At 39.6% G+C, this 27,757-nt stretch overlaps 1 protein-coding gene across 5 annotated transcripts in view; it reads left to right on the forward strand.

The window, feature by feature from the left end:
• Positions 1-27,757, forward strand: part of PPARGC1A (PPARG coactivator 1 alpha) — a 685,332-nt gene that overhangs the window by 373,886 nt on the left and 283,689 nt on the right. For 3 of the 5 annotated variants that reach the window (XM_023223057.2, XM_023223056.2, XM_023223058.2), the window contains one exon: positions 3,774-3,941. The exons of the other annotated variants lie outside the window; for them this stretch is intronic. In XM_023223057.2, the coding sequence (XP_023078825.1) occupies positions 3,873-3,941 (69 nt within the window). In that variant the 5' untranslated portion in view covers positions 3,774-3,872. The remainder of the gene's footprint in view (positions 1-3,773; positions 3,942-27,757) is intronic. 5 annotated transcript variants of the gene reach the window in all.

Here is a 27,757-nt window from a genome sequence, read left to right on the forward strand (position 1 = left end):
AAAAAAAAAAAAAAAAAAAAAAAAAAAAAAAAGACCCTATTCTAAATAAGGGTCACATTCTAAAGTAATGAGGGTTAGGACTCCCATTTAGTTATTAGCACTTGCATTTGAAAACATTTCAAAATAAGAATCTCCCAGTGGTGTCCTAGAGGAAGCTCAAGTTTGTGTGGTGTTAAGAAGCACAAGAGCTTGAAATAAAAGACTTAGAGTTCGTGAAATGTCAGTGTCGTGGTTTGGCCAGAGTCATTATCCATACTTTCCTTGATGTTTATTTTTATAGTCTCTCCTTCATTTAATTAAGACATCCAACAAAGAAGAAAAAAACCTATTCTTTTTATTTTTTTTGGTGCTTGATTTAAGCACAGTGAATAAAAGCTATGCTGTTTAATTAGCTCTTGTATTCATGTATGTTCTCATTATGTTTACAATTTGGAGACATGTACCTTGTTTTATCAGCATCAAATTCATACAGAGCTACGTTTATTATTTGATGCTTCACTTTGCTTTCATTAATTTCCTTGCTAAGTGATCGGTAGCATGGAAGTCATGCCGTTCTGAGTTTGGATTCTGAGACGAAGGCATACTGCATTGTTGAATGCTTTGCTCTTTCTTTTTAAAATTCATATTTCTGCATCGCCTTTAGAAACTGTGACACTTAATGCTGGTATCTTATGAACAGGAAAAATCAAGACTGGAGAAGGAAGAGAAAATAGTGAAGTGTGAGAGTCTGGGAAGAACAGACTAGACTGGGGCTATAATGGAAGCTATTTAAAATAATATTGCAGGACTACCCAATGCCTGGGATCTATGTTCTAGCTAGATTTTTTTAAAATTTAATTTTCAGAACCACTCTGCATTGGAAAGTGTATTGCTCTGGATAGGCTAGCTTATGTTGTAACAAATAACACTGGAAGCTTATTTCTTATTCACATAATGCCTCTCGTTGGTCCAGGTGGCTCTCCAAGGTGCCTGTTCTCCTTGAGAACAGGCTCGGCATTCCTGTATGCCTCTATGTTAAGGCATGGCTTAGCAACGCATGCATCTGCAATCACTGCAATAGAGAAAGAGCAGACTGAGAATCAAGTGCCTGTTATTGAACCCTCCCCCACCCCGGGAATTAATACCCATCCTCTTACATTTCCTTGGACAAAACAAGTCATGTGGTTATGCTGGATTTTAAGGGGGTTAGGGAAATGCTATCTTGCTGTGGGCTTGGAAGTAGAGGGGAACTAGATACTTGTGGACAAGAACGTGCCTGAGACGGTAACGCACACTTCCCCTTTACACACATGGAAACCAGGTCTCAGAGAAGATGAGTAACCTGCCCAGGGACACAGAGTTAGAAAATAATGGAGCTGATAATCAAATCTAAGTCTATGCTTCCAACCACTCGTGTGCTGCCTTCCATAAGAACAGATATGACTACATTGCAGATGATGCAATTCAAATGGTAAAACTAATTGCTCCCAGTTGTCCTTATGGGATGCTATTGATAAGGATTTAGGGGAAATGGGGGAAGAACCATATGACTGGTGAGGCTTCCGTTGAGTCTAGTCTCTGGGAAAATTTTCTGGAACCTTGGTCTTCTTGGCCTTTCTCTCTTACACCTCAGAAGAACCTCTGAGAAGCATCTGTATATTCTCAGTAAAAGGGAGGAACTGGGCAAGTAAAGCATTTTGCATGTGTCTGCTTTACTAGAGAAGAGGTGGAAGGTATAGTCGTGTGATTACTAAAAGGATAATAATGACAAACTAGGTTTGTATGACGGTTTATAGCCTACAAAACGTGTTTCTTTATAATCTCAGATAAGAACAAACTTAAGTGTCATAACTGACGGAAGTGCTGTATTAATGAGGTATGATTGTCAAAAGAGCCAATGGGATCTGAGACTGCATCGTGAAAGAGTATTGACTAGCTTCAAGTAGACCTTGGAGTTATATCTGAACTAACTCTTGGCCTCATCACCAAGGCAAATGTCCTTATCTCTTTTGTATTCTTTTTTTTTTTTTTTTTGGTAGCGGAGTCTTGCTCTGTCACCCAGGTTGGAGTGCAGTGGCGCAATTTCGGCTCATTGCAAGCTCCGCCTCCCGGGTTCACACCATTCTCCTGCCTCAGCCTCCGCAGTAGCTGGGACTACAGGCGCCCGCCACCACGCCCGGCTAATTTTTCTATATTTTTAGTAGAGACGGGGTTTCACCATGTTAGCCGGAATGGTCTCGATCTTCTGACCTCGTGATCCGCCTGCCTCGGCCTCCCAAAGTGCTGGGATTACAGGCGTGAGTCACGGCACCCAGCCTGGATTCTTTATCTGTAAATCAGGAGCACAATAATGACATAACATTGGACACCTAGGTCCATGCTCAGTAAATGTCGGTTGCTCTTATTATGATGATTATGGTTGATATTGTGGCAATTTTTCAAACAAGGCATGAGATTATTTGGCCGTGTGTGCAATGATAGATCATAGCAAGAATATTTTGATCACTTCTGCAAGCACGGGAACTTGTAGAATACATTTCAAGACTGGCAACCAGAATGGAGAAGTGACCTGGAACCATCTTACACCATTTTCTGAGGAACCTAACAATATTTAACCTGAAAATTAGACACTTTAGTAGAAGGTTGGGAGCATGGGGTACCATTGTCTTTGCATCTCTGAAGGGTTGTTCTGTAGAATAGGCTTTAGTCTCATTCCTTCTAGAATTAAGAAGCAGTACGTACATGGGTAGAAGTTGCAGAGAGAAGGAAATCAGTTCATTTTGGGACAAAAATTATCAGCCATGGAACAGGACTGTCTTGGTAGGTAGTGAATTTACCATATTTAGTGGTATAGACCGGGTCATGGGGATTCAGGCGTCAGATGAGTGATTACATCAGAGATATCTTAAATGATACTCTGCACCAAGTTTTGTGATTCTAATCCTGGGTGCATCTGGAGAACATTAAAAAAATTCCCAATGTCTTGGGCCCTAGTTTAGACCAATTAGATAAGAATCTCTAGGGGTAAAGGGCAATTCTTAGTATCACGAGCCAACATCATTCTGCATGTGAAGTGCTAGTGAAGCATTGACTGGGTTTGAGTTCTAAAGTTTGAGGAGTTTATTCCAACCAAAGCCTCAGATCCTTTTGGATACTGATTTGGAAAAGGGGTCGAGGCCCACAGTCAGACTGAAATGCCTGCCTGCAGAACATCTTATGGGGGAAGGGGAGGGACTCTAGATGCTCAGAATTCAACTATGGGAATGAGTCTATTTTCACCCAAAGGAGCTTGCTATTATTCATGTTCACTGGCTGCTGAGTGATTCATACGCTGCTTTTTGGGGGAGATGTATTCAAATGAAATGTTGCTACTATGTAAAATAGTTTATTTCTTCTAGGATACACCAGCCCACTGATGCAACCTGGCAGAACAATGCAAATTCTGGTGTGTGTGTGAGCATGTGTGTGTGTGTGTGTGTGTGTGTGTGTGTGTGTGTGTCTACTGGGGCAAGGAGAAGACGGGAGCACACATAGAAATGCATATTTCTAAAGCATAGAGCAAGCCTGCACACTTCCCTCTTCTGACCTTTACACCAGAAGCATAAGAATGACCCATTGTCCACCGACCCTGGAGCTTGGTTGTTCCTAATCTCTGGACGCTTGATGGCTGAGCTGGCCTTCAGCTTGGCCAGTTGGCATCTGTCTGGGTAGCCCCATGTGTCCCGAATCTGTTCCCCGGTGGGTTCTTCCTGCCCGATCCCTCATCCTCTGGCATGGCATTTTCTCCACGACAGTCTGCCCCTGGACTGCCCTGGCTGCTGCTTTGGTAAAGGCTTGCAAGGAGAGAGAGTAACAGCCGCTGGCGAATCCAGTTTGTGCAAGCAGCATCAGCAATGGATGAGACCTCCCCAAGGCTGGAAGAAGACTGGAAAAAAGTACTTCAGAGAGAAGCAGGCTGGCAGGTAAGTGATGTCCTCAGCCCCACACAGGACCCAAATCTCTCTCAACTCTTTCGGCTCCAAGTCTGGGTAATATGCATACATCAATTTGTGGAACTGTGCTATCTGCAAGCATGTCCTTTTGAAAAAAGTCATCAGTAGTTTCCATGTCTTTGCAAACCATGCAAATAAGACCCCAAATACATTTACTCTAGATTCTCAAGCAAGCTAATAGGGTTTTACAAATCTATAGGTTTTGCTAAATTTATACTTTCTTAATAAAGGTTCTTGAATTAACAAGTTGCAGGTGTATATCAAGGGAAACATGCAGATTTGGTTTGTGTGAGTACAAGTTCATTGTGATATAAAAATTTAATACAACACCTGTCATCAGACTTACTTTATGGTGTTATAGTAGCTTGGAATAGGGGCTTGGTTTTAACCTATTTTAATGAGGTGACCATTCTTTTAATGCAGCTTGCGTGCCTTCCTTATTTATGCTGAACTCATAATAGGTAGAAGCTCTGTGGTATGCAGAGAGTTCAAGCTAAAGGATTCATTTTGATGTAGAAGCAGTTTTCATTAAAATATGCAAAGCAGTAATGTTTATATGTTACAATACCTATTTCAAATTAGCAAAATTATATGCTCCTGTCTCGTAAGCTGCCAGCTGAAATCCTTTCCTAAATCCTGTTGAATGGCTTTGATTACTCTTCTTCACATTACGCATTACACACCTCTAATGCATATTTTTACGCATCCACTCCATTGCCATTTAATTAGACAACAATATTGAAGACTGATGCCAGAGCTTTTTTTTTCTGTTTCTTTTTTAATAATGCTGCTAGTGTATGGAAAAAAGAACACTTCTGTGTATGAAGCTTTTCTTAGGGATGAGGTTGGATAAAGTGAAACTCTGATTTTCCATTTTGTCTGTAACAGAAACTTTCATATAAAAATGGTAATTCAGAATGAGTTGATTTTTAATGTCAATTAAAAAATTCTTTCTTTTATAAGAAGAGGGAGCCTTTTCTGAAGATTTCTTCCTCAACAGAAATTTCAGTGAAATGTAATACTGGTATTGACTGGTATGTTTTGTTGTATGCAATGTGAAGTTAGGTGAGAAGCTTCAGAAAAAAACACCCTCTAGCCTGCCATGAAATTGGAATCCTTTCACTTTGAGTGGGAGCATTATTCAGGAAGTAGAAAAGGATACAAAATAAATCTCTGCCTGCTACTTTCAGGATGACATGTGGTAGGTCTCCAGGGGTCCAAACAAATATTCAAATATTTTATGGTATATTAATGTGACTTTTGGATTTTTGTCTTTTGTTTGCATGTTTCCCTTTAGAAAGTTGTCATCTTATATAGTCTTTATTTCAAAGGAGAGTGAAGGGAGGAAGAATGTGAGGAGATGACTCAGACATCTCTGTAGATAAAATATTTAAACTAGAAACATGAAGTTCAAATGTTCATGTAAAAGTGCCTGTGTCAAAGCACTGTCATCATCCCATGACCCTTCAGCTTATTAATTTACCAAAAGGCTCCTAATGAACATATTGCCTGTGCTGTTTGCCTCCAAAGGTGTGATCCTGTAGAGCTGGTTCATCCCTGTCATTTCCATTGTGATAGCTGGAGCTCCACCTTCTAGCTAGTGGAGGTAGTGTTAGAAAAAGGGCATCCTAGTCTCTGATTTGGTTTCACTGACTCTTGTTACTGCAAGTCGTTGGGTGGAAAGTATGTCATAGGGTGTCAGCTACAGCATCATCTGCTTCTGTACCTCTTGAACATCCCCAAGAGGTCTACCTGCTGCCCCCACTCATTCGTATTGCTAGGCTGGGTTTCCATATGCCTGGAGTAACCTACTTCAGTTGACACCAAAGCTGTCCCTAAGAGAGGAAACTAAATCTGATGGCCCCCGAGGCAAGGCCTTTGTGGTGAGGATGACTTCTTTTGGCCATCCATGGTAGTAATGTAGCTAGGGAAGTAAAGATTATTTAAGAATGAATTGTGATGGGTGCTGAAGCTTTAGTTTAGCCAAGTACTATATTTCTTACTGGAGCTGATTCAGTACTTTTCCACTTACCTAGTATTTTCCCACCACAGTGCTAGGAGTTGTATGTGTGTGAGAGAGTGAACACACATACACACATATTTCAATCCTTGTAAGAAGCCTAGAAGGTAGATATGATTATCCCCATTTCACAGATGTGAAAAGCAAGCCTCAGAGAGGTTACATAACCTGCCCAAAGCCATTCAGGGTCTCAGTTCACACCTGTTTGACTCCAGTGCCTATCCTATTCCCACTTTTGTTGCTATGCCATCTGAATTAAATTTTATCTCATTATTTATCTGATGGAATAATAACTTACAAGCAGCTGTGATGTGGGCAGGCAGGAAGAAAGGGAAAAAGCATGATGATCTTCTAATGAAATAATCAATCTCTGAATCATTAAGTCTTTAATAAAATGTTTTTTAATAGTTTATTTTTTTAACCCTTACTCTATGCCAGACACTAAACTAAACTTAAAATTCTTACAAGTACTCTGGCAGACAGATACTATTTATTTATTTTGTACAAGTAGGGAAATGGAGGCAAAGGTGTTAAGGTGTTAAGGAACATGTTAAGGAACAAGTTAAGGAACATGCCCACAGTCATACAGCTAGTGAGATGCTGAAAAGGGGTATGGACGCATTTGGCTTGACATTGAAACCTGTATCCCACTTACCCAAGACTGCTTCTCAGAGTATATTTTCTTTGTTTCCTCCTCATCTTTTTCTTCCTTTTTTCTTTCTTCCTTCTTCTTCTTTCTTTTCTTTTCTCTCTTTTTTTATTTTTATTTTTTAGACAGCATCTCCCTCTGTCTCTCAGGCTGGAGTGCAGTGACACAATTATGGCTCACAGCAGCTTCTACCTTCTGGGCTCAAGTGATCCTCCCACTTCAGCCTCCTGAGTAGTTGGGACTACAAGTGTATACCTCACATCTGGCTAATGTTTAATATCTTTTATTTATTTTAGAGTTGGGATCTCTGTATGTTGCCTGGACTAATCTTGAACTCCTGGGCTCAAGTGATCCTCTTGCCTCGGCCTCCCAAAATGCTGGGATTACAGGTGTGAAACACCACACCTGGCCTCAGAGTATATTTTCACATTATATTTTATCATTCGTACTTTAACTCTTTCATCTCACAATAATGTGATGGGATTGCTCTTTGAGAACTTCCCCGATAGGATTTTCTTTTTTTTAATAAGTCGAGAGTTGGGTAAAATGCCTTGCTCATTCACTTCTACAGAATGTATTTTAATTGGATGCTGTTTGCCTTAAGTGAACCAGCTTTTACTTACGGAGTTGGAAATGAACTAGATGCAATTTCTAGAATCAACTGTAAATCTGAAAATCCATTTAAGCATATAACCATCCTGGAACACCAACAGCAGCTGTAGCACAGTTAATGCTTCTGTCCCCCATAGCCTACTTCAGTTCTGGGAGAGTGCTCAGGGACAGAGATGGCAGTGGCTTATGCCACCAGGGAGCTGTATGACCACAGGCAAACTTAGCCTGATCACTGGCTTCTTTACTTGTAAACTGAGGTGATTATGCTTGGGTGATGACTTGGAGGGAAGATGGGATGGATCCTTGATGATACGTCATTGTTTTGGCCAGTTGTTAGATGGAAAATATTATGGAGGGGCCAAGGCCTCATGTCTGGATAATGTTTCATGTTGGGATGGTTTCCTTTAAAACAACCCATGTCACTGCACTGTGGCCATTTTGAACTGGTCTAGAAATATTGTGTATCTGTGCCTGTCTCCCCACAAAAAGGTGAATTCCTCAAGGATAAAGGTGCATTACAGAGCCTGGTGCGCAATAAGCCCCGGATGAATGTTTGCCAAAGCTAAGTGAAATTGGATATTTGATCTGGAAGGAAGCAGAGACAGGTTCCCAAGGTCTCGATTTTACATGAAGAGGGAGAATAAGAGATTGGCCCAAGTTCCAGCACTGGCTAGTGAGGAGCAAGCGTTATCATCTTCCAGTTCAGCTTTCTACCTTTTTCCCCCTGAACTGCTTCTCCATAAACTTTCTTCCGCAACTTTCTCATCTGTAAAATTGGAACTAGAACATATTGTCTATGTCTGTTTAGATATCTTTACTATTATGATACCCTTTTTGAACAGGTACTGTAGCACATGCATCAAGAACCTATTGATCTTGAGACAGACCTCTGAGTTCTAACCTTGGTGTCCTTAATTCCTAACTGTGTAGCATTGGTAAAGTTTTCAAATCTCACTTCGCTTCTGTTTTCTCACCTATACAATGGGGATAATTATAGTAGCGACTTTATAAGATTGTCATGGAGATTAAATGAATCACTTTCTTGAAAGTGTTTAGAAGAACACATCAGTAAGCACTGCTTGGTGACCCATCAAATGCACAGTATGTGTCATTATCTATCTATTATCTATTTAATGAGACCAGCCATTCAATGTTGTTTTGAATACCGCCCCCCTCCGCCATGTGCAAAGCACATCCATACTTAAGGAGATGAGAAAGTGACTGAGGATGTTGCCCTAGAACGCAAGGTCAACAGTGGGAGAGCACAGCAGGTCCTTATGATGATAGGACAACCACCAAATGCTCCATGTATCATGGGAGCATTGTAGATAGGCCTCCAATCTGTCTTGGGAGTTGCATGGAGCTAATTCGTAAACAAAGAAAAGGAATTAAGCCGGGCAAAGAACTGGGAAGACAATTCAAGGCAAAAGAGAGCCTACGTCAGACATAGGAAAGAGAGCAGTGTCGAAGTGTGTGTTGAGGAGCATGCAGTTGGATGTGACACCAGCCATTCAGGGTGAGGCAGGAATGGTGGGAGATAAATCTAAAGAGGCAGGAGGAGAAAAACCTTGCAGAGCCAGGCCAGCTTCAGCTGGCAGTAGATATAAGTGGGTATCAGTGCCTTCATCTGAAAAGAGATCTGAAGAGAGATTATTGGAAGAGAAACTGAGGTCTCTGGGCTGACGATGGGGTGGATAATAACTAACCAAATCGTGGAGAAGAGTTATAAAAAATATGAGTAATACATCAGGAGGATAAACAAAGCCCTGTGAAGACTCAGAGAAGGTAATAATTGCAGGAATAGTTACCAATGACAATAATTTCAGGAATAGTTAACAATGATAATTAACAAACACAGAGCTTACTTTGTGCCAAGAGCTGTTGGAAGCATTTTTCTGATATAAAATCACTGACTCCTTACCATCTCTGAATAAGGGGAATATTAGTTGTATTCCTATTTGGTAGATGAGGCTGGTTAAGAGAGGGTAAGATCACTTAATTAGTACATGGGACTGAGACCCAAGCAGCCTGGATCCAGAGCTTATAGGATTATGTCCCTCTACCTGGAGCAAGGGGAATAGGGACAATTTCACAGAGTAGATGGCATCTGAGCCAGGTTTTTCACGAGAAGATAATTTTGCAAGCAGGGAAAGCCTGAGTTAGAATGCAGGCTCTCACTGATAGTGGATGTTCTGTACTCAGAACAGATTCAGCAGTTTCTTTTATCCCAGGTCTCCCAAAATCATTAGACCAGCTGAATTTCTCAAGGTTTTATAGGGCCACACCACAGCTCTCTATTAATAGAAGCAGTACATGGTAAGGTGTACTGGGTGCTCACCAGGCACCCAGCACAGGTGTACCTGAAATGGTCAATCTAGAAGTGAGAAGGCCTGGCTAAAGGACTATCAGGGTGACCTCAGTCAAGTCCCTTATTTATCTGAGCTGTTTCTGCTTCTATAAGATGAAAAGGAAGATACTTACCTTTCAGGTACAAATTCAGTGAAATAATGTTTGTTTTAAATAACTTTTATTACTGTAAAACATTCTACAAGTATAAGGTTTTATTGCCATTAACAGAAAATAAAGGAGAATCGTGGTTTTGAAATAGTACCAAATATGGATATAGATTTGTGTACTGTCTACCTTCTCTTTCAATTCCATTACTAGTTCGTGTTTCAGTTTTCATGTAGGAAAAAAAAATAAGTAGGTTTGATGTTGTTTCCTGTTCTCGGGGAAGGATTTGTTTCTTCCTGTTTAAAGTGCTTTAGATTGGACATTGATGAAATAGTGGTTCATATTTTGAGTTTACTTCATGTTTAAAGAAATATGCATCAAGATATTGTCATCTATCAAGTTAGTAAATGGTGATGATGGGTCAAAGCCAGCACCTGAGGATGTAGACTGACCTTTTCTAATTTTATGTTAAGAGGATGATGGACCTAGCAAGAGATAGTTGGATCATAGCTGCCATAGAAGAGCTTAAATAAGTTCTATTTTTCTTCTATTGTTACATCTGTAGCACAAAAGAAGACCCCTTTTCTTATTGCTGATTGTAATTTTTTGTTACTGCCTTTTAAATGTGGGACATGTTCATTCATCAATTCATTTTTTCATTTGTTGAATCAAAGAAGACGAAGTGTTTGATGTATTTCTTAGATTCAAATATCAGATTCATAAGGCTGGGGGAGACCTTGTATTGTTTGTTTTCATTCTATGTGTTCCTCACTCTGAGCAGAAGCAAGTCCAAAAGGCTGAAGACAGATAACCTAATGGAGCCTCTCTCTATAACTCATTCCTAGGTCTAACAAATGATACTTAGGCCAAGGAAATTCTTCCTTGTTTGGATTTAAACTCTGCCCATTGCGGCTTAGACACAGTTCTGCTCCTTTCTCCTCCCCGGAGGTGGAGAAAAACAGCTCAGTCACTGTCTTCACGAATCAGCCTTCCTTTCTTGATGATCATTATGAAACCAGCCTTCGGCTTTTGCTCTCAAGGCTAAGCAACCTAAATCCGTAGGTATAATTCTTCATTTCTATCTTCTTGAGTTTTTCTGAACCGTCTCAAAATCTGCTTATTATCCCTAACTTCTATAGCCTAGAACTTTGCAGGAGGGTCTAGCCAGAACTAACCAGTACTGATTGGTCACCTGCTCAGTCATTTAATCAGCTAATATGCATGTAGTGAGCTCCACATACTGGACCTCTGAGCCAAGCCTTGAGGGTACAAAGATAGGTAAAAGGCAGCATAAAGGAACAGGTAAGAGCCTGGTTAACAACCAGGCTGGTTACCCACTCAGCTGTATGACCATGAGCATGTTACTTAAACTTGCTGTGTCTCAGCTCCCTCACGGGCAAAATTGGATAATGATAGTAATATATCTCATGGGGCTGTGGTAAGGACTAAATGAAGAAACACATGCAATGCACTTGGAAGAGTAATTGACACTTAGCTATGGCCACATGACTGTTTGTTAGATAGGACAAAAATGAAATAAGATGCAGACACTGCCCTTGAGTTTTACTCATTCTACTTGGAAGGATAAACTAGTAAATGGCTAACAAACAACTACTTACAATTCAGTGCATTTAGTCCTATAGTAGCAGAAGAAGCATGTGGGATGGAAGTTCAGAGGCCTAATTATGCCTTGGGGCATCAGGAATGGCTTCATGGTTCAACGGAGGTGAATTGTTCTATGTATTTCTTAGGTTCAAATATCATTGACTTAGAGGCTGGGAGAGACCTTGGAATGACATCTCACTGAGCATTTTCTCCCTAAGGATCACTGAGTTGGGCCGCAGGGGAAATAATCAGATTTCTAGGTTGGCAAAGATGGTATCAAAGTGTTCTAAGTAGAAGGAGGCTTGTGAACAAGACCTGGAAGAGTAAATGTGTCGTTATGTTTGAAGAATGCTGAGTGGTTAGTTGTGTTGTGCAGTGTAGACAGGCACTGGGGAGAGGTCCTTCCATCTGGGTGTCATCAGATTTTCTGGGGACTTGGAAGACTTGCAGAGGTGTTTGCCTTATCCTTAGCCTAATCTATGCTCATGGGGCTTTATGTCTACTGTAAAAAGCTATACCTCAGTTAGGGAGACAGCCAAAGCATTTGATGGTTCTCTCCCAGTAGTTTTCTCACTGTCTGGAATCAGAGCTATGTATCAATCCCTGGAGGCCAGAATCTAAATCTTACTCATTTGCCTATTTCTCTCAGGGCCTAGCACACTTCCAGGCATAGAGCAGGCTCAAGTCATGTGTGCTGAAATCAAGTGGCCATATATAACCAGTGCCGTCATCTGCCTGTTCTAGAACAACTAGTTGTGCTCATGCGTGAATGAACAAATGCAAATAAACCAATCCAGTGATTTTACAGTTTTCAAGTTTGACTCAATTTTATGTATCTCTTGGTACAAATTTGTGTAAAACCCAAATAACCAATATAAGAAATCAATTCTCTCTGTGGTATCTTTGCCTTTTATGTTCAGCCTCCTGTACTCCTGCGTCCCACTTTCATGGCTGATTGTTCTGATGGGGGCCCAATGAACCTTGAGTGGGTTTAAGACTTGAACTTTTCCCTCCTCCAACTCTTTCTTCAACATTGATTTTCATATGTCACAACTTATGCCGATGATGGCAAAGGAGTATTTGAGATGTGGAGGGAAGATTTTAAAAGAAGGTCGAGGGCAACAGGCAACTCTTGTGTATCTAAAGAGACAAATATGTTTGACATCATGTTTGTCTGTGAAAAAAAAAGTCAAAAGAAGTGAGAAATCCTCAAGTCATAGCAACTGGTTGAATGCAGCAATTCTCTCACTTATGGTGCAAAAGCTGCAATTTTCTATCTAATTCACTACTCAATCATTCCATGGCCCCTGTCTCAAGCTCGATTTAAGCTAGTCCCTAGTACACGGAGCCACTGTACAGTGTATAAAAGAAATGACTGGCCGAAGGGATTGAGGGAAAAGGGAGCCATGTGGTGACCCAGAGCTGACGTTATCAAGTTGTCCTAGGATCACGTGACGGCTCTCTCTAAAGCCTCTCATAAAGTCCATGTAAAATAGGTCATCCTTCCTTTAGCCTTTAAATTTTGATTTTCACTGCCTGATAAAAGAATATGATCTGTTTAAATGCTCACCACATATATTGGGGAAACAGACAATTTACTTGGGACTCAGGGGCAATGCCTGGATTGAAAGTTTGCTGCCTCAAGGGCTTTGAGCTGAAATGGAAACAGGCTGGCTCTCTGCAGAACTCCATTACTGCCAATGACTGTCTTTTTCAGAGGAGTTCGGGTGAGCAATAAATATGACTACTCTTCAGGGAGAGTGTCCTGGAAACTGTTGGATCTTTCCTTACACATATCAAGTGTATTTCAGTTTTCAAAAGCACTTTTCCATGTATACCCCTTTTTCAATCTCACAGAAGCCTTATCAAGGAAATGGCAGCAATGTTATTATTACCAATGGTTAAACGAATAGACCCAGAGCTGACGGGTTAAGAGCCCTGCACAAAAGGGCCAGGATTAAAACCGAGGTCAGAAGCACAATCCTGTGTGTGTTTCCTCAGATCAAACCATCTCTCTGTTCACTGGTCAAGGATAAGTGTTCCTAAAGCTTGTTAAAAAAAAAAATGGTTTTCTTACGTGAACACCTAATTGGCGCGAATCAATTGTCCCCTTCCTATAAAAGAGTGTGGCCCTTTAAATGCTGAAAACTCTTTTAGCACTCAAAGCTAAAAACTTTTATGTAATGATTTTTAAGGAAACACTTTTCCTACCAACCCCGACAATTGAAATTGTCTGGTGGAAAAGTAAGACCTTCATATTTCCTGTGCTGATCATAATGCTTTGCAAACGATCTTCTTGCAGTGGTGGGTGTCCAGCAGGGCTATTACACAGCCACTAAGCCTGGGATGATATGCTGCAGAAATACATAATTTTGTGTAACACTTTTAAAGACTTTATTTTTTGCATTGCTGGATTCCTTTTTTCACACTGGAAAAGGAGGCACACTGTCTCCCTCAACTCAGCTTCTTGCCAAGATGAGCCTTAAATAGCACAAATCACCTTAACCCCACCTTTTGCCTTACTATTCAGTGACTCAAAGATCTGAGTTAATGAGACCAAAATGCTCTTTGAGAAATTTTTGAAACTGAAATGGGCAAGTGGTTACATAATATAGCTTTATTTGTGTTGTAATAATACTAAAACTCTAAGATGCAATTTTTTGGCCTTTAAAATATATTCTTTTCATTAGTAATTGATTTTGGTGTCCACACACAACTTGTGGAACTATGGGGAAGCATTTTTCTGTTGTACTTTTCTTGCATCATTAATGTACTCAGTGTTCTCTTCATGTCTATGTTCTGCCTGCCGAGAAGCAACCTGCTCTTCTCTCTCCCATCTTCTCAGCTCAAATATTCAATCAAACAAACAAAACACCAAAAGAGACAAGAAAAAAATCTCAAAGCCCTCCTTAAAAACTCCTATCAACAAATCACGCTTACTTGAAATACTAATATATGACAAGCATGAGCTCTGGAGTCAAATCAATGTGGCGTTGAAATCCTGCATTGTCATTGACTAGTTGGATAACCTTGGATATATTTCTACTCTAAACTCTCAGTTTCATTGTCTTTAAAATGGGATTACAATAGTAACTTTCTCCTAAAATGATTGAAGATGGAAGGAAGTAATGTAGTTAAACCCCTTGGCAAAGTGACTGGAAAACAGAAAGCACTGAGTAAAAATTAGCAATTATTATTCTCGTTGTGAAAGTATTTTCTTTAAAACCAGGATCATGACAAGGTTGTCTACAGTTTCACTCATGACAGCCTACTAATACCTGGTTCAAAGTAAGATATAGAAAAGAGGAGACAAAAATGATATCAACAGGTAAAATTACTGTTTACATAGTAAAGCAAAGATTCTTAGAAACATTGAAAAATTATTAGAAATTATGAGTTGAGTTAGTTGACTCAATGTAAAATAAATATATAAAAATCAGTAACTAACATTTTGATATAATAGTGATAATCATTTAGAAACTATGAAGATAAAGATTATTCAAAATAGTACCAACACATAAAATATCCAGAAATAAACTGATTGAGTAATTATATAGACTCTGTACTGGAAAAACAATACAACTCCCAGAGTAGATAGAAGGTAGACTCGGATGTGTGGAGATAAGCGTCATCTTCCTAGAAAGGAAGAATGGATACTCTCAGCATTTCGATTCTTCTCAAATGAATTTACATATTTAATACAATTCTAATCGAAATCATGTTGCTTCTGTCATTTTCTGGAAACTTGACCAAATATTCTAGAGTTCATCTTGAATAATAAATATAATGAGAGAGTTTAAACATTTAGAAAAAGAAGAGCAGTAAAGCAGGTTTTTCTCTAGTAGACATTGCAATGTACTGTAAAGTTAATGGTAACTAAAACATGAATTCTGGAGTAAGAATCAACAGACAAATGGGGTTGAAAGAGCCAAGAAACAGACTATTAAATATAAGAGCTTAAAATGTGTTCAAAATTACATTACATATTGGTTGAGAAACTGACAAGTATGCAATCAGTGGTGTTGAGTTACCTGATTGACTGGGAGAAAATACTGCAAATTAAATTTCAGAAGGAAAAGAGTAAAATGCAAAAAATTCAAAACATATTTTAAAGAGGAGAAAATGTAGGGTAACACTTCTCTGATCATGGGATGAGAAACCATCTAAGCATAAATGAGAAAAAAGTGACAATTTTGATTATGTAAAAATGTAAAAATTCTCTGCATTTCAGAGATAAATTCTAAGAATTGTATTCAATTAAAAAAAATAAAATGGAAAAATGTTTTTGAGAAATCTGGCCAAAAAAGCTTGATGTTTTTAACAAATGAAGAGCTCATACAAATAAGAAATAACCTCACATTTCACTAGGAAAACAATGAGCTCGGTCCAGGAGCAATTAACAGAAGATATAGGTTACCAATAAATATATGAAAAAAATGTAGTCACATTTGTCAACAGGGAAATGCAAATTAAAACAATAATGGGGACATGACCAGTAAAGATTTTGAGAAATGATACTGGTGGTGATGATGGGATAAATCCTATTTAACTACTGCCTCTTCTTTGAGGAAGAGTGCTGATTTATTACTGCCTTTCTGGAAATCAATTAGGTAACATGTATCAATAGTTCAAAAATGTAGAGTACTTGACTTAATGTTATTCTAGAAATAGATCTTAAGGAAATTATCAGAGACAAGACTAAACTTCATGTGAAAGGATGGCTACTTTGATGCTATTTATAATAATGAAATTTTCATTCATTCTAAGTTTCCAATGATAGGCTAATGGTTAGATATACTATGAGAAAGCCGTTCAAATGTGTTTTCAGTATTCTACTGAAATAAAGTGTTTTATTTACTCTCTGTTTTCCGTATGGAGGAGAATGCTTTTGATATCCTATTAAGTGCAAGGAGTGGAAGCTGTATTTTGAGTTCAATATGGCACCTGAAATCCTACAAAATGATATTTTAAAAAGTTTAACGCTCAAAGGACAAAGAGAATGAAAGATGAGATGGCATCAGGGAAGAAATGCCAACTACATTTTGAAAGCTCAAAGAAGAATAAACAAATGGTAACTGACTTGGCACAACATTAAAATAATCATGAAATTTAAGCTTGTAGGGGAAAGAATCAACAAAAAGCAGGCTGTTTTGCTCTGCCAAATTCTGGAAATGCTCATAAATTGAAGGTAGAAGGTGAGATACGGGTCAGAGTGAAAACAGGTGAATAGATTTACAGAATGACCAAAAAGACCGGATCCCTCCCCCTACTGGACCAAGACATACAACAGTTTGCTTTCTAATGAAGTTGAGCCAGGTATCTGGACTATGGGACACTCAGGCACAGTAGAACAGTTAATATGGAATAGGGAGGTTTTAAATCAAAGTCTGTTTACTAAAGAGTGAGATCCCAGTTTCTCTCTTCTCTTTCAAAGTGCCGACAGCTTGCCTTATACCCTGGCAGAGGGAGAGCAAATGACAGTCTTCTGGGGAAAGTGAACAATCCATAAAAGGCCTCTCATGAAAGTGCCAACTCTCCTCCATGTCACACTGCAATAAAGCTCACCATTTGTAACCCCACCCATGCTCCTGAAACTTCTAATCAGCCTTGGATGTGTTACTCTTGAATGAAACATGACCATTCTTGGAAGTCCTCTAATGTGAAAGGGAGAGATGAAGAGAGAAACAAAAAATAATTTGAGGAAACTGAGGCAGTGCAGGGCAGAGGAAAACATCTTTTAAAATCTCTAATTTATTTCTAGAGGTAAGAGAACATATTGCACTTATGATACAAGAACAGGCAACTGTGGAAAGGAATATTCAGAAAATCAGAATAAAATCTTGGAAATTAAAAATACCAAAGTGGAAATTAAAATTAATGAATGAACTAGAAAACAGAGGAAAAAAATCTCTGAGAAGAATGGGAATGAAAAAATAAAGGCAGACGTGAGAATTTGAAGATCAGCCCAGGAAGTCCAACATCTAAATCCACAGGAGTTTCAGAAAGAGATAACAGATAAAATGGAGGGAAGAGAACTGTTAAATAATTAATGAAAGAGAATTTCCTTGAACCAAGAGACAAGATTATAACAGCCACACATTATAAAGAGTCAACTCAATGTTAGCGTAATGAATGAAACACACACACACACACACACACACACACACACACACACACCAGACACACCATTGAAATATTTCAGAACATTTGGAATAAAGAAAATCTACTAAAATGTTCAGAAAAAAAAAAACAGTTCCCTTGCAAAGGATTGAGAATCACATTGAAAAAACACTACTTGGAGCTAGGAGGGAATAGAGAATTATATTGAAAAATTTAACTAACTCTTACCTAGAAGTCAATATTCTGCCACTGCCTTCCATTGCCATGGGAATAAAAAATGGACATTCATTTAATTAAATAAGATAATGAATGTAAAGATCAAATTTTGGAATGGAATAAAGTATTTTCAGATATATAAGGTCTTTATGAATTTTTCAGAAAGCTACTAAATGATATGTGCCTTTAAAACAAAAGAGTAAACTAAGCAAGAAGAAGATCTGGAGTCTAGGGAATAAGAGGTCCAGACCCAAAAAGAGGCCAGAGATATTCCTTGAGTGAAGGCAAAGGGGAGCGTTAGAACGTCAGCTGTGCAGAATGCCTGCAGAGGAGGAAAGAAGGTGGAACTGATCCGTTGTCTGATTTGCTTGAATATATTGAGAAAAACTTTCTGGTTTTGGCAAAGAACTTTTTTTTGGCATTTCACCAAAAAAAAGGAGGGAAATAAGAAATAAGACAATTATTAACTTTAGGGAAAACAAAAAAGTATGTAAGAAAGAAAATTTAATGACACAATCCATAGTTCAGCAGTGAACAGAAGTTAGTTAGGATAACTAATAAATGTTGAATATTTACTTAATAAAAACATGAAGTAACTATATTGGGATGATGAAGAGAAAGGAAATATATTAATGGGTGTGAATGGTTATATATAATAGCTAGTTCTCGTTTCCATATTCAGATGTCACTAGGTAATACCTGATGCAACAACCTGATGGGATGGGCTATTATAATTTTCAAACAAGGAAATGAGCCTGGGGATGGAGGATTTGCTCAGGGTTTCACAGCAAGCCTACATGGTAGAGACAGATCTAGCACCTAGCTGTCCAGCCCCCCAGGTTTGGCACTAAACTATGGCAGAGAGCTTGGCCCAAATATATCCTCTGCCTTTCTCTAGTTCTTCCCACATCTCCACGTTGGATGACTCAATAGAAATTCCCCACTCAATACACTTGTATTTTAGTTAAAAATAGGTAATCAGTGATTTTTATTGTATTCTATGTGACTTTCATTCTAAGAAGCAGAAAACATGCTAAGAATAGGCAGAATGTATACATGAATTGTGATTCTTGTGAGCTGGCTTTGTTGTTGCTGTGGATCTGGGTTTGAGGGCTGACTCCTCCACAGATTAGATTAGATCTTGGAAAACTACTTCATCTATCTCAAGCTTTGGTTTTCTCATCTGTAAAATGGGACTAAAATAGCAGACATCTCACAGGATTAAGTAAGATAATGAATGTGAGAGATGAACACAGTGCCTGCTAATAGAAGAGCATAAGCCGTGTAAAGGATTGTGGCAGCACTGGAAGCATAGCTGGGGGTCAGGGTGGAAAGAAGCAGAGAGAGCAGTTGATCCCAGTAACCCCGTTGCTAATATCATGCATTTGAACAAATTTGTAATGTTAAAGTTACATTACCTGGCTATTGGGAACTATGCTGTAAGACTATCAGAGGAACATGGAGATACGTAGAGAAACTAGTCAAGGTGGTGTAAAACTGTTTTCAGGTCTCATGGTGTCACCAAGCTCTGGCATGGGTCAGAACCTGGTCCTAGCTCTGGTGGTGGTATGTGTTAGTTCGTTCTAACACTGCTAATAAAGACATACCTAAGACTGGGTAATTTATAAAGGGAGGAGGCTTCATGGACTCACAGTTCCACATGGCTGGGAAGGCCTCACAATCATGGCAGAAGGCAAGGAGGAGCAAAGCCATGTCTTACATGGTGGCAGGCAAGGAGAGAGCATGTGCAGGGGAACTCCCTTTTATAAAACCATGAGATCTCGTGAGACTTACTATCATGAGAACAGCATGGGAAAAACCTCCCCCCATGATTCAGTTACTTCCCATGGGGCACTCCCACGACACGTGGGAATTATGGGAGATGATATTTGGGTGGGGACACAACCAAACCATATCATGGTACTTCACAGTTGGAGCAGAATTAGCAGTAGCAACATATTATAACGTTTGTTATTTCTTCCGAATATCCATAGATTAATTCTCCATGGAACATTTCTAGATATGAAAGGTTTGAGAATTACTTGAAACTTTCATGGGTGATGGTTCTGAGAAGTTGCTAACCAAACATGAGAAGCATGGCCTTGATCTCTTACCTTTATCAAGATGACTGGTGGATACCACCACCATCTATCTATGTGTTTTCATAGGGAGGCAGGATGGTCCATTAGGTTGCTTGATATACCACTTGAAACTCATGTGGCAACTTCATTGTTTTTAAAAAAACACTCCACTTGTGATACAGAATATTTTAAACACATGATGACAAGCCCTGTTCTCTGTTCTATGAAGCGGAGATGGGCTCATAGACACCTGAAGCTTTCTACAAAGGGGGTAGAATTTGTCTTCTCCCTTAGGGACATCATGCACTTCTGTCTATCACTCAGTATTGCTATTTGGCTTCTGAGACTTGAAGGGAGGGCCGGAGATGCTTAGGGCTCACCTAGGTGTCTACAGAGTGAAAAGTTGGAATCTTTGGGGGGCACAAAGAGGATCTTGCTTTGTTCTGCTTTTTTGCAAAGCACTCTCTGCCACTTAGAGTGGGTGCGAGTATCCCATTTGTTGCACTCCATTTGTACTATAGTTCCAAAAACCTAAACATCTCTCTCTGTGGAGAATTAGGGTGTCGGGAACACTTGGTCAGGTAGATACTTAAGGGCCAAAGCACCCAAATATTGCATCCCACCACATGGGGCAAATGTTTTCAGGCACTGGGAGTTAGCACAGACAGAATATATCATCTAACATTGCAGAGAATTCTAGGAAGGAATGAAAGGGCAAGGCTGATTTTGCTGTAGAAAGACTGGGGAAAGGAAGAGAAGGAAAAGGACCCTGTGAGGGAAATGACTTCCATGGGGAAAAGTGAAATAAACAAGGAAATGAAATATTTAGTATATCAAATCATTATGTTGGACAACTTACATTATATAATTTTATTTGACCATTATATACTTCAATAAAGCTGGAAAAAAAGGGAGTTAAGCCAAAAAAAAAATTGTTCTGAATCAGGAGGAAGGCAACCTAGGTGAGGAAGTGCTGATGTGTGTGTGTGGTAGTTTACATTTAATTCTCATGGCAAATTGTAAGTATAATTATATAATTATTCCCATTCACAGATGAGGAAACGGAAATTGGTAGGAATTTATAATTATTCCCATTCATAGATGAGGAAATGGAGAAATCGGTTCTCTGTAGGGTGTCCAAGCTCACACAGGTGGCAGGAGACAGTATCTTTCCTCATCTTTCTGGCCACAAAAACTCTCATTTTCATTCCTTCATGTGAGATCAAAGTCCATTTCTTTCTTTTCCACATATTTTCCAATGAATGGAAATCCTCTTTGCTGAGATCCTCCCTTCCCTGCATTTGCTGGGCCAATATACTTTCCTTCAGGTAAAGATTTGCCTTTACTGAACCCTCTACGCAGGTGAGGAAGAAGACTCTGGACCCACACTGGGGGCTGTTTCTGGGTCCTGCCTTGGGAGTGGTGCTGGAAACTCACTAGGAGCCATCAGGGGTCCAGAGACATCACAGTTCTTCTCTCTTTCCTGCACCACCACACGCTTACATTTCTCACATTGAAACACACAGCTGGTTAACTGTTCCTCTGGAGTGCCTGTAAAAGGGATTGGACGGTGCAGTGTTAGCCTGTAGCGCTGAAGGTCTAAAACCTGGTTCTACCACATGGTAGCTGTGAGAACGTGATAATTTACTCAGCCTCTATGTGTTAACCTCTATGTTTTCCCCATCTGTAAAATGGTGATAGCAGTAGTAGCTGCCTCATAGGGCTGACCAAAGGGTTGAGTAGAAAAATCACATCATGATAATCATCGTCATCATTGTCACCATCATCTCGCTATCACTCCCAAAGAGTCTGCACACAGTCATTTCTCATGTTGTTGGCTTGCTTCACCTGAGGTTGGTTTCAGCTATTGAAAGTTTTAGAGGCAAGTCAAGGGGTCAGTGTTCAAGAGATGAAAAAACAGAAACAGGAACAGTGCTTGTGCACATGAAGTTGCCTGACAAAGTTTGCATGTGTGTTTCAAGAAGGTAGTTTAAAAATCTTTGATCATTGAATCCACAGGGGCTGTAGATTAACAATGAAGGGGCTGGGCATGGTGGCTCACGCCTGTAATCCCAGTACTTTGGGAGGCCGAGGCGGGCAGGTCACTAGGTTAGGAGATGGAGACCATCCTGGTCAATATGGTGAAAGCCCATCTCTACTAAAAATACAAAAAAATTAGCTGGGTGTAATGGCACGTGCCTGTAGTCCCAGCTACTTGGGAGGCTGAGGCAGGAGAATCGCTTGAACCTGGGAGGCAGAAGTAACCGTGAACCGAGATCGCGCCACTGCACTCCAGCCTGGCGACAGAGCAAGACTCCATCTCAAAACAAAACAAAACAAAACAAAAAACAATGAAGGGATGACAGTGTATTGGGGAAAAAGATAAGTCATTAAGAATCAAGTTTCTCTTTTTTGTGTATGTTTGAATTCCTAATATTCAGATTTATAAGAGCATGTAATTATATCACCAACTAAATAAGAGCAAAAAAAATCTATAAAACTAAAGGAACACTATTCTTGCTGAATAATATATGCACATAAAATTAGAGCAGTTCACAAATGCAGAATTCTAATGTTATATTAGCTGGTTGCAACTGCAAAGCCTGCATTTATATTTCCATTAAAGCTCTGTTTTCTTTCAGTTTGAGGAAATGTTTGCCTTAACAAAAGCTCTAATGCTTTATTTTAGCCTAAAGGGATAAATCTTGTGCAAGATCTGTTTTAAATGATTTTTTGAGGTTTTGAAGAAATAAAATATTTTTATTATAATATCATTAATTTTGGGGGATTGTTGCTCTTGGAGGACTCAAATATAAATGAACTTTAAAAGTTAAAACTTTCCAACTGCCTGGTTCCTAGTGAGGAGAGCTTGCTCTTGAACTGAGAAGTTTTCAGTGAGGAAATGAAAAAATCGAGAGGAGGCAGAAATAGGGAATGTGGCATCAGAAGGGAAATTAGGGTCAGGTAACCCCATCTGTTCCCCTTATAATTCCCCTTGGGAAATATGTGTAAAATCAATATGGATGACTAAAATTCAATAGTATATGTAGCCCCATCATTCCGGATATGAATTGCAAGTATTCTAAATTTTCTTCTAGCTTTAATTAAATAATATTTAAATGAAAATAATGTGTGCTTATATAGATGTATATAAAACCATTTGATTTAAATTTATATATATAAAATAAAAATTATAAATATATATATATATATTTAAATCAAATTGTTGAAGAGGACTAATACTAGAAAACAATGGTCCTGTGGCCCACCTCTTTCCATTCTGAGCCCTATTTCTTAGAGGCTTATGTCATTGCTCCTTCCTGTTTTTCAGGCCATAATAAAAGTAAACTTTAAACCTACTTCGAACTGCCATTCAACGTTTAACTTCTTATAAGATGCTAAATGACTAATTTGAATCGATGGCAAGTTATTTTCCTAGAATCAGGGAATGTGAGAATGGGAACACTTCTCAAGATCCAGGTGAATTCACATTACATCAAAAAGAAATCGAAGTCCAGACAGGGTCTGGGACCCGCCCAAGGCTGAACAGTTAGTTTTTGACACTCTGCGGGGTAAAACTTGGGTCTGATGCCCTTTCCTTTCTACCATACTGAATAGTGCTACACATCCTGAATAGTGCTTTGATAAGGTAGTTCTCTTCTCTAGAAAGTTAGACCATTTAAAAATGCTAGTTAACATGAATGCAATTCACCAATGTATTTGTCATTTAAAGACCAGTGCAAAGTATAATGGACCAATAAACATTGGAATGTACTTATAAAATTGACCCAGATTGGCAGGAAAAAAACCGTGCAATTTAAAACAGGAAAAAGCAAGCATAATTGATAAAAGGAATGGTGTAATATTTAATATTAGAAAATATTATTGGTAGCAGCTTTCCAATGTTAGTATTAAGTTATAGTAAATATCTTTCCATACTTGACAGTTTCTTTAGTTTGTCATTAGATGAGGAAACAGTATTGATGGTTTAGGGGTTATGGAAGACCGTATAATAGCGATACAGAGGAAATCTGAAAGTGTAAAGACTGGGGAAATAGAAATCAGAATTTAGGGTGTGTTTGTGCATGCATGTGGGTGTGTGTCTGTATATTATATAGAGGTGGGGATGGTAAGTTAGAGGCAAGAGTCGATAGGATGTCCTGGCCTTCTAGGAACCAGCTTTAACAGAGGCTGATACATTTGACGTCTAGTCTTAAGGTCAGAAAGGGTTTGATCAGGTAGTAGCTACGTCGTGTTGGGTCAATTTCACATACTGAAAGAAAACACAATTGGCCTAGACAAGGGATTGGCAAAATTGCTCTGCAAAGGTCTAGGTCATAAATATTTTCACCTTTGCTGGCCGTAAGGCCTCTGTTGCAACTATTCAGCTCTGTCACTGTAGCACAAAAGCAGCTATTGATAACATGTAAACCAGTGAACATGGCTGTGGGCCAATAAAACTTTATTCATGGCTGCAGAAATGTGAATTTCATGTAATTTTGATGCCACAAAATATTATCTTTTTAAATATTGTTTTCAACCATTAAAAATATAAAAATCATTCTTTGCTCACAGACTATGCAAAAATAGGTAGGCTGCTGGATTTGGTCCATGGACCATAGTTTGCTGACAGTTGGCCTAGCTAACAAAGGGTTAGGGTCTATTATTTAACAAATGATTCTTCTGTCCCAGCAAATAGGTAGAGATGAACTGCCATTTTTCATTCTCCCTAATTTTGTGTTTCTGGAACCTAAGTACTTTCTGATTTTGCTTTGTTTTTCATAGGCCAGCAGTCTTGACCGAACACAGAGCAAGTTCTGTGTATGATCTTTTCACTCTAATACCCCATTTCCTGATCGACCAAGCACTCCAGTGGATAAGATAAAGACAGTTCTTTACTGCATTGTACAGACCAGCAGTCAAATACGTTTGCTATCATGACTAAGGTGTAGGCACTTTTAAAGACTGTTATTCTGAAGTGCATTCTGCATGCTGATATAGTGTATCATGCAGGATGTATACTGGTGGGAACTTCCTCTCATATGTCAGGGGGACTCTACTTGGCTAATAAACCCCAGAAGTACGCCCAGTGAAGAGAAGAATGCCCAACTACATCCCTCACTGGTCACTGATGCCCCTCATTTGCATTTAGTATAATTCCTGCATGGAATCCCTGCACTTTTGATTGGCTCCTTGCCCCTAGTATCACAGTAATCCCTTACACGAATGGCATGCTTTTGAGGTAGAGAGTATCATTTATATAAAAATTCTGATGCAGATGGCAAAGTGACACTCAGGGAAGTCACTACGGTAGAAAGTGGTGGAACTATAGCTCAAAGCCAAATTGGACTCCAGCTGCATTGCTCTTTCTGCTCAGCCAGGCATCCTGCCTCTAGTTTAGAGTTTATAGGGCATGGGACTAAAGCCACTTGTAAACTTTGATGTGATGAGGTCAATTATTTTTAAAATTTATTGTCAGTAGAGGGTGTTTATGCCTTTTATTAACGTGTTTGCTTCCTCCCAAGCTAAAGTCATTGACTTGAGTGTAGGAGGGCATCTCATGCCTTAGAGTGAAAAATGAATACCCACGTTCAAATTTGTTGAGCAATTAGCTCCTCTTTCTCCCTATTGACCTGGAGATTTTTGACTTTGGACCTTAAGAGAAAATACGTACTGAAGGAAACAGGAAAATGTAACTGAAATATTTAGAACATAACTTGAAAATCAAATTCCTTGGTATCTACTGGATGGAGGAAGATACATACAAATTCCCCCTCCCTCAACTAGTTTACAAATTACTCTGTTTCCTTTGCAACATGTACTTATTCTACATGTGAACTCCTGTAGTATTTACTTATTCTTTATTCTTTGAACCTGTTTTGAAAACCCTATGCTCTTAGCAGTGGCTTCTGGAGAAGATATTTCTGGAGGGGAAGACAAGACCTGATCACTGGCCCAAGGAACATGCAATGTTGTTGGAAAAATCACGAAAGCTTGAGTAATTCACGAACAATACAAGACAATATGACCAGTGTCACTATTCATCTTATGCTAAGCTAGAGGTGACTTCAAAGAAGGAATGTCATGTCAATGCAGACTCAATGTGTAGAAAAGTCTTCATGAAATAACACATTTTTAACCTAGCTCTGGAAATGGGCAGGACTGGGAGAGACATAGGAAATTATTATTTCTAGAGTGCAAACTGTGCTGGTCACTTAAGTTACTCACTTAATTCTTGCCAAAAATCAGTATTACCATATCCACTTTGAATTTGAAGAAAACAAGGCACCCAAAAGAGACAGGATCAAATTTACTGAGATTGGCTCTAGGCACTGCCATTCTATTAACCGTGTGACTATATGCAAGACCCTGAAGCTTTCTTTGCCTTGGTTTCCCTCTTTATAAAGTAGAGATCATAATGGTGCCCACCTTGTGGCTTTATTGTGAAGTTTGAATGAGTTAATGCACATAAAGTGGCACATATAAAATGCTCAATAAATGCCGTGGATGGTTATGACTGTCATTACCAAATACCTTGCCAGAAGTAGGGCTGAGATTGGAATGCAAATCTGACCCTAATTCCATGCTCATTTCACTACAGCTCAGTTGTAGAAGGTGGTATCAGTGGATCCATCACCAGCACAATGCTGGTGTGCAGAATGAGGTGCCATGATGGTACCATGAGGGTCCATGGTGAGAGTGAACCCTCATGATGAAGTAGAAGATGTGGGATGGTGAGTGATATGAGAGAAAGTTCGATGCATAGGGGGAAGTACCAGCGTCACCTTCAGGACTCATTTCATCGGTCTGCCTGGGCTATGACTAGCTAAACATTACCACATACCTTTTCCTTTGATTTCAATTTAGGCCAGGTCTGTGTGAGTCCTGTTCTGACACCAACACCTTCCACAATATAAACACATGTGCACACATAGACACACACAAACCCTGAATGTGCTGTGGGCTGAGCCATACATATTTTCCCAGCCTTGGCTCTTATCCCTCATCCCCTACTATACTCTAGTCATATGGAATGAGTTTGCAATTCCCTGAAGCCCATTGGAATGCGCATCCTGCCCTCACTGTATTTCTACTACCTAGCATAGCACCTGGGGTATAGTAGGTGCTCAATGAATGATTGGCAAAAAAGTGAGTCCATGAGTAAATGAGGGTTCTCTCACTCCTCTGGGCTTCTGCAGATACTGTTCTCTCTGACAGGAAAATCATTCCTACCTTCTAGTTTTCTCCTCCAGAGGAGCTCTGCCACTTTCCTGTCCTCTCTTAAAAGCTGAGTTAGGTGTAACTAGGAGCCATCATTATTCCTTCCGTGGCATTGATTACATTACATTGCAATTTCCTCTTTATTCCTCTGTCCACCTCATTAAAGGGTGGCTGACTGGAGGGTGAGAAAAAGGGGTGCTTATTGAGGACCACATGCTCTGTGCCTAGCAGAGTCAGCCTCTCAGGAAGACCCAGGACCTATCTGTGAACACAAGTGAATGTACACAGCACACACACACACACACACACACACACACACACAGACGCACACACATATGTGCGTGCACACCCTTTCAGGAGCTGTTTTGCCCTGGCCCCTCTGGGGGAATGAGTCACCAAGTAAGTAACAGGTGACTCAGGACACTGGCAGATGTCTCTCTCCTTTTCTGGCAGCGGGGAAGGCATGGCTCAGCCTCCACAGTTACTGTGGCAGTTGGAATTCAGAGAAATCAGCAGCTGACAGCAGAAGTGAAGTGCTCGAGACGGGAACTCCGTAATCAGCTTCGAGACTTTTAATGAGTGTTCTCCAGAGCAGAGTCGCTAACAAACCATCCTGGACCCCTTGATCAGTTTAATTGGAGGACAGACGGTCTTAAACATTTAAAAAAGCCGACAGAAGGATCTGATTCCCAAGGCTTTCCCTCTAGCTAAACCTGTGCCTCCGAAGCTCACTTCCTTGGCCACGTGCAGTGCTTGCATTTTGACCTTTAGTGATTCCAGATCTCTGTGTTCTGTGCTCTGTTTCTGA

This window comes from Piliocolobus tephrosceles, chromosome 3, assembly GCF_002776525.5.
Source record: "Piliocolobus tephrosceles isolate RC106 chromosome 3, ASM277652v3, whole genome shotgun sequence".
Classification (NCBI taxonomy): Eukaryota; Metazoa; Chordata; class Mammalia; order Primates; family Cercopithecidae; genus Piliocolobus; species Piliocolobus tephrosceles.